Genomic DNA, 20156 nt, shown 5'->3' with positions numbered 1-20156 from the left:
TTAGTTATTTTAGATAAAAACTATATGGTACCACATGCTATGTTACTAAACAAGTTATAACATGACATTTGTGTTTTTGTGTATTTTTAATATATTTTTCGATTTAGATTTTTTGAACCTGCAATTTCCGCACTACATTAGCAAGATCGTAGATCTAGGTCAATCAAGTTGTTCTTATGCCTATCTATCAATACAATTAATAATTCTTGTAAGTACCAGCTGTAAGTAGATATCAAATTAGATATACTTAAAATATATAAATGCACTTTACATAAGCAGTTTGTGCCAAAATGTGTATCTATGGTATATTTAAAAAATTGATGTATAAAAGTATACAAACATATAAAATATATTTGCAAAATTACCTTACAATATAATTCACAAAATGATTAAACCGTCATATAAAAGTTATACTTACAGATACAATTTAGTAACAAATTTGGTGCATTTAAAAATTTCAAACGTCATAAGAATACTTGTATTATTGAGCCGGCAATCCTCGCTTCCATGCCTTGTATTTCAGGAATGCTTCCACACCATATGCAGCGATTGCGCACGCACCGAAGAACTGGAAAATATAAAATGAAGATTTAATATACAAAATAATGTTGGATTGGTAATACTAATTGTAAGTGATGAATGATGGAATGGATTTAATAGATTTTCGGTTTATTGGAATTGCCTCAGATGCATTTGCTGTTAACTTAAAAACATATAAAAATTTAAAAATCATATCAAATTAAAAATCTTTTTATGAAATTATGTTTATAATCTTTGCTAGTATAAAATTATGCATCTTTATTTTAATCATTAGATTAGATTACATCATATTATTATTTATCTCTATATGTTTATTCATCACTTATTTTTATAATTTAGATTAAAAGAACTCACCCCAACCGCATACCCTACGCTTTCACCAATCGTCATAGCAAAAATAGATGTTATAATATACGCCAGACACATTAAAGTGCAAAAGAAGAACTCTCCTTTCAGCCACGGCAAGTTCTCGTACTTCTCAACAAAGTGGAACATGTACATGAGGAACAAGACTATGGTGATAATGTTCCCGATCCAATACACTATGTTGTAGAAAATAGCTGACAGCCACGTCCAGGAGATTTTGATGCAGATGAAGCCAACCATGTTGCATACCTGAGAAAATTATGAAAAATGTGGTAAAAATCAAATCTCAAGTCACCATAAGCGTGGGGATGTGAGAATATAATAGGAGGGATATAAGTCATATCAGTTTTTATAGAATAACATAATATAGATTGTCTTAGTCTAAAGGAAGTCTAAATCTAAAAGGAAGATGGATGGCAAAAGTTTGCACTGTATAATTGTATACAGCTTTTACTACCAATTGCAATAGGTAATATTATAATGATTTTTATAAGAACTATAATAAACTTACCACTTCAACTACTTTTAATATTCCAGGCCATGTTTTTATATATCCTTTATCAAACTTTAAAGTCTTTTTAGGTGGTGGTGGAGGTGGTGGGGCAGAATTTTGTGTGAAATGGTCAAACATTGTACTTGTATGTTCTAAATGTAAGAATGTTAGTATCACGAAATCGCCAAAATTCTTACACCTTCCTGGAAAAAGGGCACTAAATTAATACAGAATTAAATTTTTTCACGTACCTATTTGTTACGTTTTTGTCTCTAGTTTTAAAAGTACAAACCTGCACAGGTTCCTTTCAGTACCCTGATATGTTTACCAATTATTATAGTACTCGTTACTTCACACTCTAATTATTAATTAATCCAATAAGGCAATTTAAGCCAAGTAAGAGGACAGAATTGATGTTAAAACTTTTGCCGCCTTATCTCAAACCTTTATTATAAGTGATACTTTAAACTCCTTTTGTAATTCGATATTAAAACCATTCGAATTGTAAGGTATTTTAATTTGTTTATATTAAAAATAAAAATAAAAAATTTAGGTAGGTACACAGCTTAGGTATCTACCATAAAGTAACTTAAATATATCGGGTATCTACCACAGGTATCTATTAACTACAAGACACAAGTTATCAAAACTCAACTGTCAAATTAAGTGTAAATTAAAAATTTCTGTGGTAAATTCTGAAGTAAATTTAAATATTCTCTATGGTCAAATGTCAGTGTGAATACGTAATCTATATACATATAATAAATCTGTAGAAGGGTCAATTCTGTACATTGAAAATATTGAAAAAATAAATAGCAGGGGGTGTTACTGGATCGATACCAAGCCCAAATATGTGATTAAAAAAATTTTTGTCTGTCTGTCTGTCTGTCTGTCTGTATGTGAAGGCATCACGTGAAAACTAACGGTTCGATTTCGATGAAACTTGGTATAATTATACCTTATAATCCTGGGCATAAAATAGGATACTTTTTATCCCGGAAAAATGCGTAGAAAAAAAAAATCTTAATTTTTCTTAATTGTTCCGCGCGGACGGAGTCGCGGGCGGAAGCTAGTATTATAATAAAGTTGTATATTCTAGTACCTATTTTTTTTCCATACGCCAAAGAAGTATAACTTCTTACGCGTGTACATAAGTACACACACTCTTTTTTAAATCTTATGTAATTATTTGTTCATAAATATATAATTTGCTAAATATTAGCGTGACACTTTATTTTAAACTCGGATGAACAATATAAGAAAATAATGAGGACAATATTATGTTTTGATTTAAATTCTACAGATACACTTACAATCTATCTAAAATATTGTTTCCTTCTGGTATTTCGATGTAGATTTACATCCATACACAGTACAGTTTGTGCGAGCCATTATAAAAATATGTAAGTATAGGTATTACACAAAAAATACGACTGCGTCGTCCTTTCGCGCTTGGTACCGCAAACTAAGCGTGTTTGAAGGTGTTTGCGGTACGCCGCGGCCGGCCGTACGGTACGAGGCTCGCTTCGCCCGACTCCCTGCCAGTTCCCCTCCGTTTCTCTGCACAAGTGCATTCGTTTTTTTTTTTTTTTAAAAGGCACCCGCCATCACAGGGTGTTCGCGCCACCTCTGGAATATTGTCCAGAGACATTATTTTCTTTTTTTATTTTTTTTTTTTTTTGTTTACAAAACACAATTTTCAGCCACATAATAAATTAAAAATAGAATTATTACTAAATTAATAATATTACAAATACAAAGTCAAAAATATTAAAATACTGGGTAAATAAAATAAATGCTACAAAAGTTGAAACTATCCTAATACTAATATCACAGAATCACATCACACGCCATTGTTTCGCTTATTGACTACTTCTACAATATATTTACAATATTTAAAGAAAGTATCCCTACACTTGTCCCCCAGGGCGGAAGGCAGATTCTCACCCGTCATCGCCATGCCCAATTTTTGCTCAATAGCATATCTATTGCTTGCAAAAATTGGGCACTCGAGTAACAGGTGAGGAACCGTCTCCTCTACTCCGGGCCAAGTACATTCGTTGCCATACTGCAGTCTGTAGGAAATATATTGTAATACTGTGACGTGACCACAACTAAGACCGTACATAACTAAAAATTTATTCAAGTCCAAATCCAAAAACTTTCGATTAGCGCAAACGTAGTTTCAAATCAAATAATATTATATAAAACAAACTAGTATAGTGTATACATCACTGATAAAGTAATAATAATAAGTGGATCTTAGGCCCCGTTTCCACCTGCAAGTAAACTCGCGGAAGTCTTGCATGAGTTATTTGCAATATCGTTTACATATCCTGCAATTTATTGCTGCAATAATTAATGTCATGCGAGAAGCTCGCGGGACGCTATCGCAACTTATCGCGGAGGTGTTTACTGTTTACACACCAGATCTTGCGAGTGACGGGATAGGAATTACTGTCACAATTTTTCTATTCTATTTTGTGAAATAAATCGTATACTATAATTATTTATAATGTGTACTATTAATGTAAAATGATCTAATGAACTAATTTAAATAATATATTGTTTAAATAATAACTTAGTTAAATTATAAAATTAGATAAGCATAATACTGTATGCCAATTTGTTGGTGAATTGTCTGGACATGAAATTTCTTATAAAAACTTTGTAACCACAATTCAACAAATAAATTTTCATTTAATTTCATTTTCAAAAAATAATCACATTATTCCATCTTAAGATCTCATAATTATAATCCTATTGACTTAATAGTTTCTTCATTCTTCACAAGAGCATCCACGACTCATTAATTTCAAATAAACAAAAATCAAAAGCCGTGCAGGCGATACTTGCAGCTTGCTGCGAGATATACGGAACTAGATCGATAAGCTGCGAGATCTGTCGCGAGTAGACGCAGTCGTGTTCACACATGGGTGCTTTCGCAACTTCTCGCAAGAAGCGCTTGACAAACTGTCGCGACAGAACTTGCAACATAGTTTACACATGCAAGCTGCTGTCAGACAGACTGTCGGACAGTTCTTGCAGAAGTTTACTTGCAGGTGGAAACGGGGCCTTAGAGTACTGTAATCTTGACTGTAATTTAAACTCTAACGGCCGGTTCATACTTGTCTCCGTTTTACTGTTCCGTTTTATCGTGTACGTTTTTTTTTCGTCGATGGCGTATGTAGTTGTATGAGCGTCTTCACCAAGAGCAATACTTATGTTTCTGTGGCACTACAAATTGTCAAATGTCAATTGTCAGTGTCAATTTGTCAGTTGTCACGGATCACCACTCACCACTGTTCGTTGATGAAAAACAGCAAGTCGAGACACTCGAGGTTAACTTAGCGCAATAGGTACCTACGATTCTTGAATGAATTATTCGTGAAATGTGAATTGTAATATATACGAACCCAATTATAAAACGATCTCTGGATCTTCTTTCTTATGAATTGAAATGTATGCGTTAATACAGTAGCATGCAGCCTCCAAATTAAATGAGTGCGAAAGTTATTAATAAATCTAAATTGTTTACTTGGCACCGGTTTTAGATAAGTTTATTAGATTTGTTGAATTTCCAAGTGTCCAGTGTTCGCATGTGATGGGAGAAAGAGATTGGAGACCGTTTGTTTACGGCGGCCTTGCGTCGATTGTCGCGGAATTTGGTAAGCTTGCCTCTGCACATTGAAAAATTAAAAAAAAGTAGGTATGTAGGTCCTGAAAATTTTTTAAACATTTGTTACTATATCTACGTATTATTCGGCTTTGTTGAGCGAGTTGATATTATTAATTATTTTAATAATGTTTTAGTCTTTCGTCAATATCATATATTTCTAATCAGATTCTAATAGGCATAAGAATAGATAAAAGGGGAAGTATATTTCCTACATGGAATGTAAATAATTAAAATGTTTTACTCATCATTATTGCTACAATCCAAAGTATTAAATCCTTGCTCTATTCCCGCCAGGCACATTTCCCATAGACACCACTAAAACAAGGCTTCAGATACAGGGACAGAAGATAGACTCTCACCATGTGGAATTGCGGTACACAGGCATGGTTGATTGCTTCGTTAAGACTTCAAAACAAGAGGGCATTAAGGCATTGTACTGTGGGTAAGTAATCCTAGTAAAATTTTAAAAGATTCAAACCCACATGTTGACACTGTCCCAAAATAACGTTTAATATTCTTTTATAAATATTTACAAGCATTTTAATACTAAAAAAATTTAAAATTTAAAAGCCAATTTTTAAATTGATAATGTTGTTGTTATTGCACTTAATAACCTCCTGACCCAATGCTTTTATTGGCACTATATGCTGTTCCTTTGTTTTGCATCAGAAAGTGTGAAGAAACATTGCCAGCATATTAGTTATATGACATACTCTGTATAGGCCTTTTTTTAATTCGGAATAAATACCTATAATATAACAAGACACATGAAAGAAAATATTATAACAATATTTTTTTTTGTTATTATATCAAAATTTCACTAGTCATAAAACATTCTAATCTATAAGATATTAGAATTATTTTATGTTGAATAAGTCACAATTAGTGATGCAACGAATACGAATACGAATATTCGTATTTGCCGAATAGTAGACATTTACCGAATATTCGTATTCGGCGATTATAAGAATATTTAAAAACGAATATTTTTGTACGCAACTCTATTTACTACAGATTTAAAAATCGCGCGTAAAATATGACGTGTGTAGAGGCCCTTAACCGCAACAATGCGCGACCGACTGCTGATCCTTTTTTCTTTTTTTTTAAGAAAAGAACAAACTAAAGACTTTTTTCAACGGCTGGAAACATCCAGACTGAAAAAAAATCGCCTAAAACCAGAAAATCTACGAATTTTGTTTTTTAAATAAAAAGTTGACTATTATATATTTTAATTATTAGAAGAGTAAACATTCATTAAATAAATAAATCTTTTATTACCAAGGCGAAATATTCGTATTCGCCGAATAGTAGGTTTGATATTCGTGTTCGTATTCTTAAAAGTAGTATTCGTTGCATCACTAGTCACAATACAACAAATTTACAACTGTGCGTAAATCCCCTGATAACAATAAGACGTAAGATAAGGATTGTCTTAATTCCACTGTTATTGTGTTCTATAATCTTAATCATTCCATTTAGTTTTATTTTGTCTAGAGTTCAAATAAGGATAGCATTCTTAAAACAATGATGCTTATCATTACACTGATTCTGCTGTATTATTCTTAATACTTATTTTGCTATAACGACATAGAGGAAGGCCTTGCGTTTCATACTTATAGTTTAATTAACCTTTTTCTAATTTGTCAATTTTTTGTTTGTTTGTTGGTTTGTATGGAGCTGCAAAAATACCTACCTTAATTGCTCTAAAACAAATTAATGGATGGTAAAATATTATGTGTCATACGGTATTCATACCTAAAGGCATCGGCTAAAAGTATAAGTATATAAGAAATTGAAATGTCAATTGTATTGCTTTTATTTGATAGAGTATGTAATGATGATCATAAATCAATTTTCAAATTACACATTTTTCCTGTAAAATGGAGATAATTTTGTGTGTATTAAATATTATTTAAAGCTGATATTATGAAATATTTGTTGTTTATTTTACTTATATATATTTACGTCACATAATAATTATGAACTAATAAATTGCGTAAGTCAAGGCCCTTATTAGCATAATAATATTGAATAATGTAAATATCTTATCTATTGAAATATTTTATCTCATACATTATGTTACAAATTTTTTGCATACAATAAAACCGTCAAAACATATACTACACTAGTTTAATATTATATAATTTATGTTAGTTAACTACAATATATAAATTTAAAAAAACTTTTTTTTTGTAGTTAATTTTTTAGTGTGTTAATGATCTGAAAAACTGATTGATAAATAGTGTACATACTGGATTAATTAGGTTTGGTAAAATTTAATGAGCCTGTCAAATTTTAAAAGTTTACTAACTGAATTAGTTAAAATGTTAATTTTGATAAAAACGATAAACGGTTAGTTGGTTAGAATGGTTTTAGACACAGAACTAGGTCTGTGGTTTTAGATAATGCTCGGCTATGAGAATATGAATTGAATAAGACGATATGTTTACACAAGTTTATTAAATGTAAAATATCATATTTATGCTAAATGATAATGAGGAAAATGTTTATTTATTTTTCCAATGAATAACAAATTATCATACAATAAGTACTTAGAGCTCCTTTTTAGGGTTCCGTAGCCAAAATGGCAAAAACGGAACCCTTATAGTTTCGTCATGTCCGTCTGTCCGTCTGTCCGTCTGTCCGTCTGTCACAGCCGATTTACTCGGAAACTATAAGTACTACAGTGATGAAATTTGATGGGAATATGTGTTGTATGAACCGCTACAAAAATATGACACTAAATAGTAAAAAAAAGAATTGGGGGTGGGGCCCCCCATACATGTAACTGAGGGATGAAATTTTTTTTTTCGATGTACATACCCGTGTGGGGTATCAATGGAAAGGTCTTTTAAAATGATATAAAGTTTTCTAAAAAACATTTTTCTTAAAGTGAACGGTTTTTGAGATATCAGCTCTCAAAGTCGTAAAAAGTATGTCCCCCCCCCTCTATTTTTATAACTACGGGGTATAAAATTCTAAAAAAAATAGAGGTGATGCATGCTAATTAACTCTTTCAACGATTTTTGGTTTGATCAAAGTATCTCTTATAGTTTTTGAGATAGGTTGATTTAACTGTAATTTATTATATTTGCTGCTACGGAACCCTTTGTGCGCGAGCCCGACTCGCACTTGGCCGGTTTTTTTCCTTGTTTTTTTTTTGTCAGGCTATTTAAGATTTTTTGTTGATAAAATTTTGATGAATGGTTTTTAAAGTTGATGGATGGTGTGTATTGTTATTGGTATAATAGCTCTTGTATATCCATAATATTATTTAAAATTCAATATTGTTGGGTGATTCCCGGATTCTTATCTTGTAGATACAAGAAAATAATGTTACATTGTTGTACAAGATAGTAATTCATTTAAAATTGATCTATTAATTATATATATGTGTTACAGGAAATGTATGTAATCCATCATTGTATACAATTCCTAAAATCGTACGGAAATGTGTGAAATAAATTATTTTATACACATTTCCTAGGAAATCTATACATTTCCTAAATAGCTATCGGAAATGTAAAACATTTAAGATATTGATATGTCGCAGGCAAGGGTTGGACTAAAGCAAAGGGGGCGCAGGACTTAAAAATTTTTTGATAGAGTTGGTGTCATTATAACACCTTTTTATTATTGTTTTATCGTAAAGATTACGCTTATATAAGCATGTTTTAAATGAACAACTTTTCTCTAAAATCAAAAATAGCCGAGATATTCGCCCTCAAAGCTAGGTTAGGTTTAGGTTAGGTTAGCCGTTAGGTTAGGTTAGGTTAGGTTTGTTAAAAAAAAAACTACACAGAAATAGGAGCCCCGCGAAGCGGGGCTCCGTCGACGAAGATCGAACGATCGAAGATAATAATATGAACATAATATTATTACAATTTTACGGTATGACTGTTACCCGATTGTATCAATAAGAGCTATAATAAAAAAAAAATAACATGTTTTATTACAGAAAGCATTTACTTTACACATTTCCTAATACGATATAGGAATTGTATACAATTCCTAGGAAGATTATACATTTCCTAGGATATGCATGCATAAAATAGTTTTTTAAACAATATTTTATACATTTCCTAAATGGTATCGGAATTGTACACATTTCCTAGGAATTGTATACAATTCTTTGATTTCATACATTTCCGGTAACATATGTATGTCGCAGTGATCTGTTTTAATTTGCTATTTGATTGAATGACTAGCGCGTTCATTCATCATTAATTTATTACGACATTTAATTGAATGGCTAGGCCAACGTCACGATCACTTAACGTACAACTACATAGGTATGTAGTTGGATTGTAACATAGCTCTTTGAACACAGTAGAGTCCTGAGTCATTCAATCAAATAGCAGATTCAACCAGATGACGGTGATAACAGCTATACGCTGTAATCTGTATTGTGTACTGTAAGGGTTCTTTTCCACCAATAATGTGCGAGGAATGTGTTTGTATATAACCAATAGTATCGCTTGAAACTTCAAACTAAATGAAGATATTGATTGGTTGTTTACAAATACATTCCTCGCACGTTATTGGTGGTAAAGTATCGTGTGCTTCCTAGCATATGGCCCGCGGTGTTGCGCCAAGCGACGTACGGCACGATAAAGTTCGGCACGTACTACTCGCTGAAGAGCGCAATCGCCGCACGACGAGTGGACGGCGGCGCGCGGGAGCATCTCGCGACGAACACGTTCTGCGCGGCGTTCGCCGGGGGACTGTCCAGTGCAATCGCGAATCCCACTGATGTGTTGAAAGTTCGCATGCAGGTGGGTTGCGTTATAGTACTTCAGGTAGTTCTAAATGAATGAATGGGTTAAAGATGTGTAATTTTTTCCTGTCTTTTATATTACAGCGTGTTATAATGCGGATGTCCATTGTCTATGATATGTGTGAATGTTTATGTTTTATCGTTAATAATATTTTAATACTACGTAGATAAAGCTGAGATTTTATCAGTGTTAATTTTAATCACTTAACTGATAACATGTTGTTTATTTATTTAATTATTTAATTCTTTCATCACATAATATTATGATCATAAGCAGACATATAGATATTAATCGCATCAGATAAATTAATATATTATTAGTCAAACAACAATCAGAATGAACAGAATGTTTGGTGTTTTTATGCTGCCTGTTTGAGAATTTTGCATGTTTAACAATGTGTAAAATTTTCAAGTTAAACCATATATACTTAATACTTTCATTTTAAATAAAAATTTTCGGACATTTTTTTTCACAATTTGCCATTTCGCCAGTTAGATTGTAATCTAACGGTGATTACAACATTACGGCGACATCCACCACTTGCACCATATAATTACACTATCTGACGTACTTCCGTCATTGATCGTCTGCCTTTACGCCACGTACCCTACGTTAACTTCATGTATTAAGCGGTGTGTTTTTAACAGATGGGCACGGAGAAGCGCAACATAGTGCGGTGCTTCGTGTCGATCCAGCGCGCGGAGGGGTGGGCGGGGCTGTGGCGCGGCGTGCTGCCCACGTCGCAGCGCGCCGCGCTCATCGCCGCCGTGGAGCTGCCCGTGTACGACGCGTGCAAGCGCCGCTTCGTGGGCGCGCTCGGCGACCGGCCCGCCAACCACCTCGCCTCCAGCCTGCTGGCCAGCCTGGGCAGCGCCGTGGCCAGCACGCCGCTCGACGTCGTGCGGGTGAGTGCAGCCCGCCGACAGGCCCGCCGACCGGCCCGCCGACCGGCCCGCCGAGCGCCTTGCCTCCAGCCCGCTGACCAGACTGGGCGATACGAGACGAGGGCGTCTCCGCCATAGCAAATAAAAATTAAAATCAAATACAAGTGCAAATTGGGTCGTAATTTTAGAAAAAGAATCATCTTGTCTGAGTTATTTCACAAAATCACGAGGCTCTATAGATAATTTAATTTAATAAATTTTAACTATCACAATAATTTAACACATGACTATGAACACGAAACTTTGACAGTCATTCGCTTGTGATGCCAGTATTTATTAAAAACTAGCGGTCCGCCCCGGCTTCGCCCGTGGTACATTTTTACGTTTTCTCTCCATAAGAACCATCTTCGTACTTCAAGAAATGTAATAAAAAAAGAATTAACGAAATCGGTTCAGTTGTTCTCGAGTTATGCGCTTACCAAATTTTTATATTAAATTTTGCGATTCATTTTTATATTAAAAATAATATCTTTAATTTAACATTCATGTCAATTTTTATTGGTCACACTACAATTAGAATGGGTAGTAATTGTTTAGTCGCGAAGACAAAATTTTTAGAAGCTACAAATGTCTCGTACTGATTTCAACTCGAAAGTTCATCATTCACAAATTAAAGAAATGCATACCTACAACTTAAGCCTTTTTTATAATCTCAGGATTAAAATAAGCTTTTCTTTGCATCAAAAAATATTTCGTTATAAATCCGGGTGTCCGTGTAGGGACTAGGGATACCATGTTCAAGATATACATACTCCTACGGACGGAGGACTCGGCCCCCAAAATAGAAATATATTGACACGAAAAGCACTAAGTAATTCGTCGCATTGCGCTCATTGTGTAACCTTCGTGACAAAATTTTTTCACAATCTTAAATAATTTCCCGAAGTTTACCAAAGATTTGAAATCGATAGCGAAATTGGCATAACATTTGTTTTGTACGTAAATACGCGTCACCTGGAAATTATGTTTTTTTATTCAGATTCATATTATTATTTTACTTTCAAAGATCAGAAATTATTATTACAGTAGGTAGTTATAGTTCAGGATACATCGCCCATTTTTGCAAGTGACTACTATCAAGCTAATTTTCCGTTTGTAGCTTTATTTTGATGAGACGCCCAATAATTTCGTGTACGAAAGTCTCGATTGTGGTAGCTAACAGAGATAACAAGGATAAAAATTTTTGATTTGATGCTTCTCAAATATTTATTACTAACTGAATGAATTTTTTTTTGTTCAATCTCAAGATAATTACCTAAATTATTCGAAAAAATATTTGTCCTACAAAATCTATGGTTTGTTCAAAGAGTCCCCCTTTCCAAAGTGTATCGATAACGAGGTCATCATAAATGATTACTAACAAGCTGATTTTTTTGTTTTCACTTATTTAATGTTTATATAATTCAACAGACATATTGTCCTACAAATTGCGTAATAAATATTTGAGAACCATCAAATCAAAAAATTTTATCCTTGTTATCTCTGTTAGCTACCACAATCGAGAGTTTCGTACACGAAAATTTCGTGTACGAAACTCTCGATTGTTGAGATGTTATTTTGATGAGACACCGAATAATTTCGTGACGAAATTATTCGGTGTCTCATCAAAATAAAGCTACAAACGGAAAATCAGCTTGATAGTAGTCACTTGCAAAAATGGGCGATGTATCCTGAACTATTAAACATAATTGTGGGATTAAGCACATACTCTTAATATTGAAATCTTACCAGAAACACTTTCTGTGATTCACATTTTATGGCGATGAGCAGCAGAATACTAATTCGTGACAAAAAGAAGCAGTAAGATATTTGGCCATATTTTCAAGGACATGACTGAAATGTTTATTTATTTTTCAAATATTTATTTCAGACTCGCCTAATGAACCAAAGAAAAGTGAAAGATCAAGGCGTGAAAAGTGAAAAAATATATAAAGGAACAGTTGATTGCTTTGTACGAGTAAGTTACTTTTCATTACATTTTTTGACTAACAAATAAATCCATTTTAACATTAGGAATGAAATTACTTACTTTTTCTACCTATTTACCAAAAATTGTTTTAGTGTTAGTTGTAACAGCAATTTGTTCCAAATACACACACATTGATAACTATAAATGCCTATAATTAATCCAAAAATTCAGTCATTTATTCACTTTTTCTACCCTTTTATTCCAGACGGTCCGGAACGAAGGTTTTCTAGCGCTGTACAAAGGGTTCGTTCCCACGTGGCTCCGGATGGGGCCCTGGAACATTATATTCTTCCTCACTTACGAACAGCTCAAAATCTTTTACTGAGTGTCGTCGTGGTAAGTACACTTTAGAACTTTATAGGCACCAGGGCAGGCACCATTTGGAATACGTTAAGAATAAATGTTAACAATAGTTAAGAACCTTACTAAGTTTAGGTTAAGACTAGGCGTTATAAGTTCTGTGATTAATTTTGTATGATTGAGTAAGTATTAGTTTGGAACTTTAGAGGCAATAAAGGCCCCGATTTGGAATAAGATAAGACTAAATGTTAAAAGTATTGTGATAGATTTTGTATGGACTTATAGAGAATTCTATTTCATATTTGTCTAATGCAAAATAAATATTGGCAGCTGTGATAGTGCAATTTTTTTTTTTATATATTCTAGATATTTCGTCAACCGACTTCATTAATAACAAGCATAATGTAAAGAGCATGTTTTGGGAAATTAATATCCAGTTTTCTAGTGTTGTTTAATATTTTGGTAATAAGAATCATTTAAATTCATGTCTATTGCCCTTTTTCTATATTTTCGCTAGATAACAATTAACAACCATTAAAGAGGTATTTCGTAAAATATACAATGTTTATCAGCTTGAATGTTATTATCACTTTAATGTTTCACGTCTCTAAACTTTCTTATAAACTAATTTATACAAATTTTCTTATTGCAGATACTACAGAATCCACAGTCGGGTTTTTAGTTTTATTTTATTTTTCATAAGCGTTACATTTAATGTTACAATATTTATTTATCTGTTTTTATGATCGATATTAAATTTACTACATTTTTTGGACAGTCAGTGTTGTATAAGATAATATGAGTTTCATTTCCTTTTCTGTGAAAGTTTTAAAAAGTTATATTCTAGATATTTTTGTCACAAAATAATGTGTGAAATACCTTCCGAGAGCTTGTAAAATAGTTAAAGAGGTAACATTACATACTTAAAACGACTATTAAACTAACTTCATGTAAATTTATTAATATTTATTCGTAAACCATGGTTCACGGGGCAAATCCGGCTCGAAGGACCAATACACTATTTCTATTATTTTGAAGTGTGATCTTTTAGATATAAGGTTATTTTGTGATTATGTATAACTGTTATATCAAGAAACATAAATGTCTACTATCCTTATTATTTGACATTCAATTTTTAACTAACGAGAGATTATTTTCACAAGCACGATATATCCCTACGAAGAGGCTTGTAAAAATTTACGGTTTTGTAATAACTAATAAATATACAAGTTGTTTGTTATTAAAAAAAATAGATTAATTAAGTAAAGGATTAAATATTCCTTCATTTAAAAATCCATTCATTTGTATCAAATTGGTTGTTCTTTTATACGAGTTTGACTCGAATTTCCTTAAAGACATCTACGTCACGAAAATGTATTATTGGGACATTTTCAATGATTTAAATCCCGTTTAATTGAAATTTTCATTGATTAAATATTATGTAATCAGTAATTTAAAAAAAATAGCGTGTGTACCGAGCAGACGTGTCTGAAGTGAAACTTCTTTGGCAAGATTCAAAGATACCATAATTGTCCTTTCTCCATGACGTGACGGTATTTCCATGACTCTACCTTGAAATTCTACTCTCAACGCGCCTGAAGTTTCACTTCAACAAAATATGTATTCATGTTTATTATTATGTTGCATATTACTTAATTTATTCATAAGGCGACGACATTTAGGCGAAACATATCAAGCTTTTTATAATAATAAGGCACATAGTGCATACTTCCTAATGTACATACAACTAAGTTTATGGTAGTGGTACAGTTGCATTTTTTATTGTTCGATTGTTTTGTAGTTTTATTTACTTCTAAGGAATCTGCTTTTATAAGTATATTGAGTGAAAGTACTTGCTTTTAATATTTATGATCTTTATATTGTAAAAATAATTTGAAATCGGCGGAATAGTGTTATATTTGACATATTAAAAAAAAAAAAAACTTTGGACGTAGAGTGAAAAATAACGTTGTATATGTACCTTTGTATGAAAACTATAACTGTCTCTTTCACACAGCCGAATTGTTCTTGAGAGTGAGAAGGACAGATCTATTATTGTTGTCTAAACCCATTTTTATTGAATGTGCCTTTTATAAATCTTCGCTTTTAACGTTTTGTATTTCATATAATTTATTGCATTTAGGGAGTATTTACTGTATTTCTAATTAACAATGCGTACTAATTAAACATCGTAAATATAAATATTACACGTGTATTGTATATAAAAAATAACTGCGTTAAAAACAACCGACTTCAAAAACGGAAAAGTAAGAAATAAAAAAGATTTGATATTATTAATTACTACATATTATTTTTATGTGCTATTTACTAAAAAGGTTTGATGTCGGTGCATGGGCTTAATACTAAGTGCTTAGTGTTTGGCACCGACTTCAAACCTATTTAATAAATAGCACATAAAAATAATATGTAGTAATTAATAATATCAAATCTTTTTTATTTCTTACTTTTCCGTTTTTGAAGTCGGTTGTTTTTAACGCAGTTATTTTTATTTAATACTTTTTAGTGTATTTTTCAACACGAATCAAACGAGCCCAAACTCGATAAAGTTGAGTCAATATATTATTACTGAGTTCCTATGGCCACCTTCCGATTCCATCATCAGATCAGCTCCATGTCATGATAATGTTTCATCGCTATCCAATTTACATTCGTATACAAAATTTCAGCTCAATCGGTTACCGGGAAGTGAATCAAAGTTACTTGCTACATTGAAATTAAGTCATCGAGTATAGACAAAAATGCTCATAAAATAAAAACTACTAGGCCTAGCCGAATAAAATTTTTATGGGACCAATTCGACACCATCCCGCATCGAACAAAAAAAGAATCACGTAAATCGGTTCAGAAACCTCGGAGTAATCGGTGTACATACATAAAAAAAAAAAAAAAAAAAAAAATATACCGGCCGAATTGATAACCTCCTCCTTTTTTTTGAAGTCGGTTAAAAATGATAGTAATCTCATGCAAGTTGCCAAAACATGTGCTTTTTCGTATTTACTATTAAAAACTATGAAATTCAAGTCTGATTTTGTAACACAATATTGTCTATTATATAGAACTTAGATGTCATATAGTTTTGATGTTCTTTTGTAGTAGACTTCCAAGTACCGTCAACAAATATATTTTTTAAAACAAAACATATTTTGGTTAGTGAAGGCAATGCTTCCATATATTTGGCCAATGTCTTATATTTTCGAAGCTTTTTGTTATGTAGGGTCAGCACAAACGTTATTTTGTAATATACTAGTGTATAACTTACTGGTTTAAGAAAAATTGTGAGAGTACTAGGGGCAAGATTTTCCAGATTTTTCACTATGTTTATTAATTATAATATGAATAAAAAATTAAGGATTTAAACTTTTTTTCTGATATAAATATAAATAGGATTCCTTTTTTTTGGAAACAAGAACTTTCCAGAAAAAATACACGGAATGTATGGTTTTCTATTATATTCATTTAGAAGAGCGACTAAACTTGATTATTAGAAAATATATTATTTTCGTTTGAAACTGCGGTTGCTATGTTTATATTAAATATGCAAATTATCTTGCCTCTAGTACTATGTATTTTTGCAATGATTATAAATCGATGTTGTGTCAAACACAGTAGGTACAAATGTTAGTCAAAATGTTGTAGATAATATATTATTGGAAATATTCATGTTTTTTATTTTACCTTTTTTAATATAGTGTGATGCACCTACAATTTTTAAGTGATTTAAATCGATTGAAATATTTTCAGTAGTCTAGTTACAGTTAGAAATGATAAGATGATATTTTGGATCTATAATATTTTAAAAAACAAATCCATAAAATTAGCACGCGATTTGCACTAATAGTGAATTTTGAGTGAATTATTTCGTTAGAACTATCGTTCATGTGCACCAACCATAAACTATCAAAACCGAAAAAAATACAATATTGACACGATCCGTGACAGAATATTTTACTAAGCAATCATAAGCAATGTCCATTTACATAAGATCATCCTAAGATAAATAGCAATAGATATGGAAACAAGCGGAGACAGTACAAAATGTGCGTGTGACTCCGGTCCCACGCTGGCCGTGCTTGACGAAGTACACCGGGCATATGAAGAGAGGCTGGACTTTATTAGTTCGACGAGCGGGTCGAATAAATTGCAAGTTAGTTCTTACTGTTGAATATTTTTCTTGTATGAGGATATATCTGTGAATGAATACTGTTCCACACAGATGAACGGATTTTGCTTTTTTTGTATGCAGGAATTTAACTTACCAGTACAAGACGTATAGTATTGTATTATTTCAACCTTTGTTGGAGCAGGAGCGTAGCCCGCTACATATTATTATAATTTAAAACTGTTTCTTTGTCTTAAATACTGTTTTTAAGTTTAATCGCTTTATGTTATCCCTATATTTTTAGAAACAAGTCCAGTTATTAAAATCTTGGGTCAGCGATCTAGTGGAACAGAACAAATTACTCGCGAGGACAGTGGAAGATTTGGAGATCGACCTCACAACACGGCTGCTCAGTGAACGAAGGAAATATACTGAAGTTAGTTGTCTTTTTATCTTCTTTTTGATTATACGAGTATCATGGTTGTCTTGCAAGCGCGTCATTTGGTGATAGTTTTTTAATACTTGCATCGAATGTTAGTTTGTGAGCATTCATAATATAATTACACTGTTATCGCATTCACTTTGATTTATTAGGCGTTTGTTAGCTTTTCAATATTGCTTGCTGTGATAAAAACGTAACTAGGCGTAAGTTGCGATTGAAAGTTGTAATCCGCGTAGATGGTGTCGGAATTACGCGCGGAAGTGACGTCACTGCGCCGCCGCTTGGCGCGAAAAGATTCTGATTTGCGCGGGCTGCTCGAAGTGTTGCGGCGCCTGCGCGAGTTCGACCATTGCGCGATTGACAGCATACATTTCAATGAAGTCACGCAGTCTGATATATTTGGACCGGTTGCTTGGTTAGTATTTAATTTTTTTTTAATTATTATGAATTTAATACTTAGTTATTTCTGCCTTTCGGCCGCATTGTCAAGGGACAGCTCGCATAGTTCCCGTTCCTATGGAATTTCCTTAATAATAATAATCTCTTGTTGTACCAAATGTCATCCAAATCGGTTCAGTAACGAGTTTAGCCGTGAAGAAGAGACAGAGAGGCAGAGTTACTTCCGCATTTATAATATCCGCATACAAAGCGAAAATTAAGGTATTAATTATACGTAATCACTTTTATTTTTGTTAAATTTTCTAATAAATTTTTTAATTAATAATCATCAGAATTAGGTATGTAGTAGGTACAGTACGAGTTTACAAGAATACTCTTTTTTTTGGTTTCAGGAATCCAACAATGGATCAAGGCGACACAAATAAGACAAAACACAAGGGGAAAAATAAATTAAATAAAGTCCATAATTTGTGATCGTGTTTTTATATTTATTTTTTGATTTTTATACATTATTCAATATACTTATACACTATTTATTATTTTGTGTTTTATTAAGCGGGCTACTCACACACCTGCCGCAGGGACAATCTCGGTTGTACCTACGCACGGCGGTCGCAGCAATTTCAGCTGTCACACATCACAATTTGTGAGCTGAATTCCAATATTGTTCCTGCTGCAAGTATGTGAGTAGCCTGCTTTAATATACTAGCTGTGCTAGTGTTACTATTTTTAAGTGAAAGAACACTGAAAGTCCCGACAAATTGGTCCATATTAGAAAGAAAGAAAGAAAAATTTAACGTATGTAACGAGATCATTACAGAGATTAGCGGGAACAAACAGTCAACAGAGAATTCGAATATGAATCAATCTTGTTTACACAATCTTACTAGGTATTTTAATCGTTTTTAAGTAGAAAGATTGTTAGTTATTTCTGTTTTTATTTGTATTATAGAACGACAATGTTAAAAAAAGCGGCGATCAAGTGAATGAATTGAGAATGAAGATTGATAGTTTACAAAAGGAGAATTTACATAAAGACAGGTAATCGAATATTACTTAATTCAATTTATATAATTCACGGTGATAAAACCGTACTCTACGTACAATTAAATTTTAGAGATAGTGCTGTCGGCTGTCTTCTGCCCTCGGTGTAATATAGGTAACAATGTGAAATGGTTAAAAACCTTCGCAAAATTGTGCTACCGAAGGCATATGGGGCATTTAGGCACGGTTTTCTAAATGGGTTTCAGTCACCTTTCCTCTTGATGGGCACAAGATGGGCTCAAAGTAGCTTCTATCAAGTAAACTTTACCAAATGCTTATAGGTTGTAACTAATCTTTATATATAAAAATGAATCGCAAAATGTGTTGGTAAGCGCATAACTCGAGAACGGCTTAACCGATTTCGATAATTCTTTTTTTATTATATTCCTTGAAGTACGAGGATGGATCTTATGTAGAGAAAACGTAAACATGTACCACGGGCGAAGCCGGGGCGGACCGCTAGTGAACGATAAAAACAATCACATAGATATATCACCTGTCGAAAAATATTTGCAGAGAAATCAAAAGACTAAGTAAGGATGTGCAGCAATACGAACTGACTGTAAAGGGTTTGAAGAAAGACGTGTCTATGACAACTTATCACACTCCGTAAGTGTATTTTATTTTCATAAAAAAAGAAGTGAACTGTATTTTCATGAATAAAGCATTTGAATGCTATACAACTTAATATCAAATCGTACTGAACCACTCGCTGATGAAAGAGAATATTAGAATGATACTGAGTTAAAATGCTAAGAAACGTGCTCCTTATATTTATTTTGTTACCTTTGTTTACTACTATTAGGCGTCAATCAACTGGAGAGAATCTTTAATTGTTAATATTTCAGTGATGTAAGCAAAAAGGACGTTTCCGTCACAGCGGAGATCTGCTGCCCTGGAACCAAAGAGGTACAATATATTATAACTGTGCTAAATGAAAATTGGTAACATTGGTCCAAACTTAAATTATTATTAGTTGGAAATTTTTTGCCAGAAATTAATATTTTTGTTGGTAAACTTTTTTTACGCATTGCATTCTCCAAAGTTTTATCAAAAGATCTTTCTGGAAATGTTATTTCTTC

At 32.6% G+C, this 20156-nt stretch overlaps 3 protein-coding genes across 5 annotated transcripts; 2 read left to right on the top strand and 1 right to left on the bottom strand.

The window, feature by feature from the left end:
• Window positions 1-323: 323 nt before the first annotated feature.
• LOC123705827 (proteolipid protein 2-like) lies at window positions 324-2005 on the bottom strand. 3 transcript variants are annotated; one of them, XM_045654863.1, is made up of 4 exons: window positions 1692-2005; window positions 1418-1616; window positions 895-1155; window positions 324-568 (listed from the first exon to the last, which is right to left on the bottom strand). In XM_045654863.1, the coding sequence occupies exons 2-4, from the start codon at window positions 1535-1537 to the stop codon at window positions 482-484; spliced, it is 468 nt and encodes a 155-aa protein (XP_045510819.1). In that variant the 5' UTR covers window positions 1538-1616; window positions 1692-2005; the 3' UTR covers window positions 324-481. The 3 variants fall into 3 exon arrangements, with proteins under 3 accessions (XP_045510819.1, XP_045510820.1, XP_045510818.1); XM_045654864.1 differs by having other exon boundaries at window positions 1418-1604; window positions 1835-2005; XM_045654862.1 differs by having other exon boundaries at window positions 1418-1602; window positions 1692-2004.
• A 2708-nt stretch (window positions 2006-4713) lies between these two features.
• Window positions 4714-15290, top strand: LOC123705821 (mitochondrial uncoupling protein Bmcp). The gene is made up of 7 exons (XM_045654852.1): window positions 4714-5067; window positions 5373-5520; window positions 9649-9853; window positions 10504-10761; window positions 12671-12757; window positions 12975-13105; window positions 13722-15290. Exons 1-6 carry the CDS (start codon window positions 5004-5006, stop codon window positions 13092-13094), a joined length of 882 nt encoding a protein of 293 aa, XP_045510808.1. The 5' UTR covers window positions 4714-5003; the 3' UTR covers window positions 13095-13105; window positions 13722-15290.
• A 1765-nt stretch (window positions 15291-17055) lies between these two features.
• LOC123705948 lies at window positions 17056-18790 on the top strand. The gene is made up of 4 exons (XM_045655067.1): window positions 17056-17234; window positions 17494-17625; window positions 17868-18046; window positions 18423-18790. Exons 1-4 carry the CDS (start codon window positions 17100-17102, stop codon window positions 18502-18504), a joined length of 528 nt encoding a protein of 175 aa, XP_045511023.1. The 5' UTR covers window positions 17056-17099; the 3' UTR covers window positions 18505-18790.
• The last annotated feature ends 1366 nt before the right edge of the window (window positions 18791-20156 follow it).

The sequence above is a fragment of the Colias croceus genome, chromosome 3, assembly GCF_905220415.1.
Source record: "Colias croceus chromosome 3, ilColCroc2.1".
Lineage (NCBI taxonomy): Eukaryota > Metazoa > Arthropoda > Insecta > Lepidoptera > Pieridae > Colias > Colias croceus.
Note: the sequence above shows the minus strand (reverse complement) of the source record. Positions and strands in the feature narration are given on the sequence as shown.